At 58.0% G+C, this 911-nt stretch overlaps 1 protein-coding gene across 1 annotated transcript in view; it reads right to left on the bottom strand.

The window, feature by feature from the left end:
- MRPS6 (mitochondrial ribosomal protein S6) overlaps positions 1–672 on the bottom strand; it is a 47028-nt gene extending 46356 nt beyond the window's left edge. The window contains exon 1 of the mRNA XM_012732366.1: positions 420–672. Coding sequence (XP_012587820.1) covers positions 420–563 — 144 coding nt within the window. The 5' untranslated portion in view covers positions 564–672. The remainder of the gene's footprint in view (positions 1–419) is intronic.
- Positions 673–911: the final 239 nt, after the last annotated feature.

The following is a 911-nucleotide window of genomic DNA, read 5'->3' as shown; positions in this document are numbered from 1 at the left end:
CACCAAGGAAAGCCAAGCCAGGGAGAAAAACTCAGGAGACTGAAAACCACACTTTTCCCCCAGATTTCTGGAGAATAAGCGTGGGCCTCCATTGGCAGAGGTCCTGGTGTCCCATCCCACTCTCAGCGGAGAATGTGACCATTTCCTAACACTGGGTGACTTCAGTGTTTCAAGAGTCTACCTCGACCCTAGACTTGAAAGTTCCCAACTTCCTAACAGCTACTCCTCCAAAGTGACTCGAAGCAGGCAGGATGCAGACCTAAAATGTGCCCAGGTGTCTGGAGCCCCCACGTGGGGGGAGCCAGGCTTCCCAAGTTCAGCTCTAGCACAATTTCTTTCTCTCTGTCTCTTTTGAATTATACCTGGGGGGGGTGGGGAGGGAGGAAGAAAGAAGAGGCAGACACCAAACACTACGTTACCGAGTTCTCGGGAGAATGGGCATTTCGGCGACGACTGGACGAGCGGACCAGACCCAGAACAGCCGAGGAAGAGCTGCCTGGGCCGGGGCCCTGGCTGGGCCGCGCGATCACCTGCGGGGAACGGGCTGCAGGCTGGCTCAACATCCCAGCAAACCTGCAATCCCGACCCCAAGCCACCGAGAGCAGGGCCAGGAGAAAAGTTTCTTCTGGAAGGCGCACGAAAGGCACCCGACTTGGAGGAAGCAAACTGGGCTAAGGGTACCGGAGCAGGAGTTTCACTGAAGTCGGAAAAAAAAAAAAAAAAAAAGTCAACGGTTTGTCTTGTCCGTCGCTGCTGCAGGTTTAACGTGAGGGCGGTGGGAGGCGACCGTGGTCCGGAGAGCTGCACCGGCGCGCCGAGGAGGTGGTTTGACGGAGCGCGGACGCGCCGGGGCGGCGGGGCCGGCGACGACTCGGTGGGCGCACGAAAGGCACCCGACTTGGAGGAAGCAA

This window comes from Condylura cristata, unplaced genomic scaffold (assembly GCF_000260355.1).
Source record: "Condylura cristata isolate star-nosed mole 26May11 unplaced genomic scaffold, ConCri1.0 scaffold00003, whole genome shotgun sequence".
Classification (NCBI taxonomy): Eukaryota; Metazoa; Chordata; class Mammalia; order Eulipotyphla; family Talpidae; genus Condylura; species Condylura cristata.
Note: the sequence above shows the minus strand (reverse complement) of the source record. Positions and strands in the feature narration are given on the sequence as shown.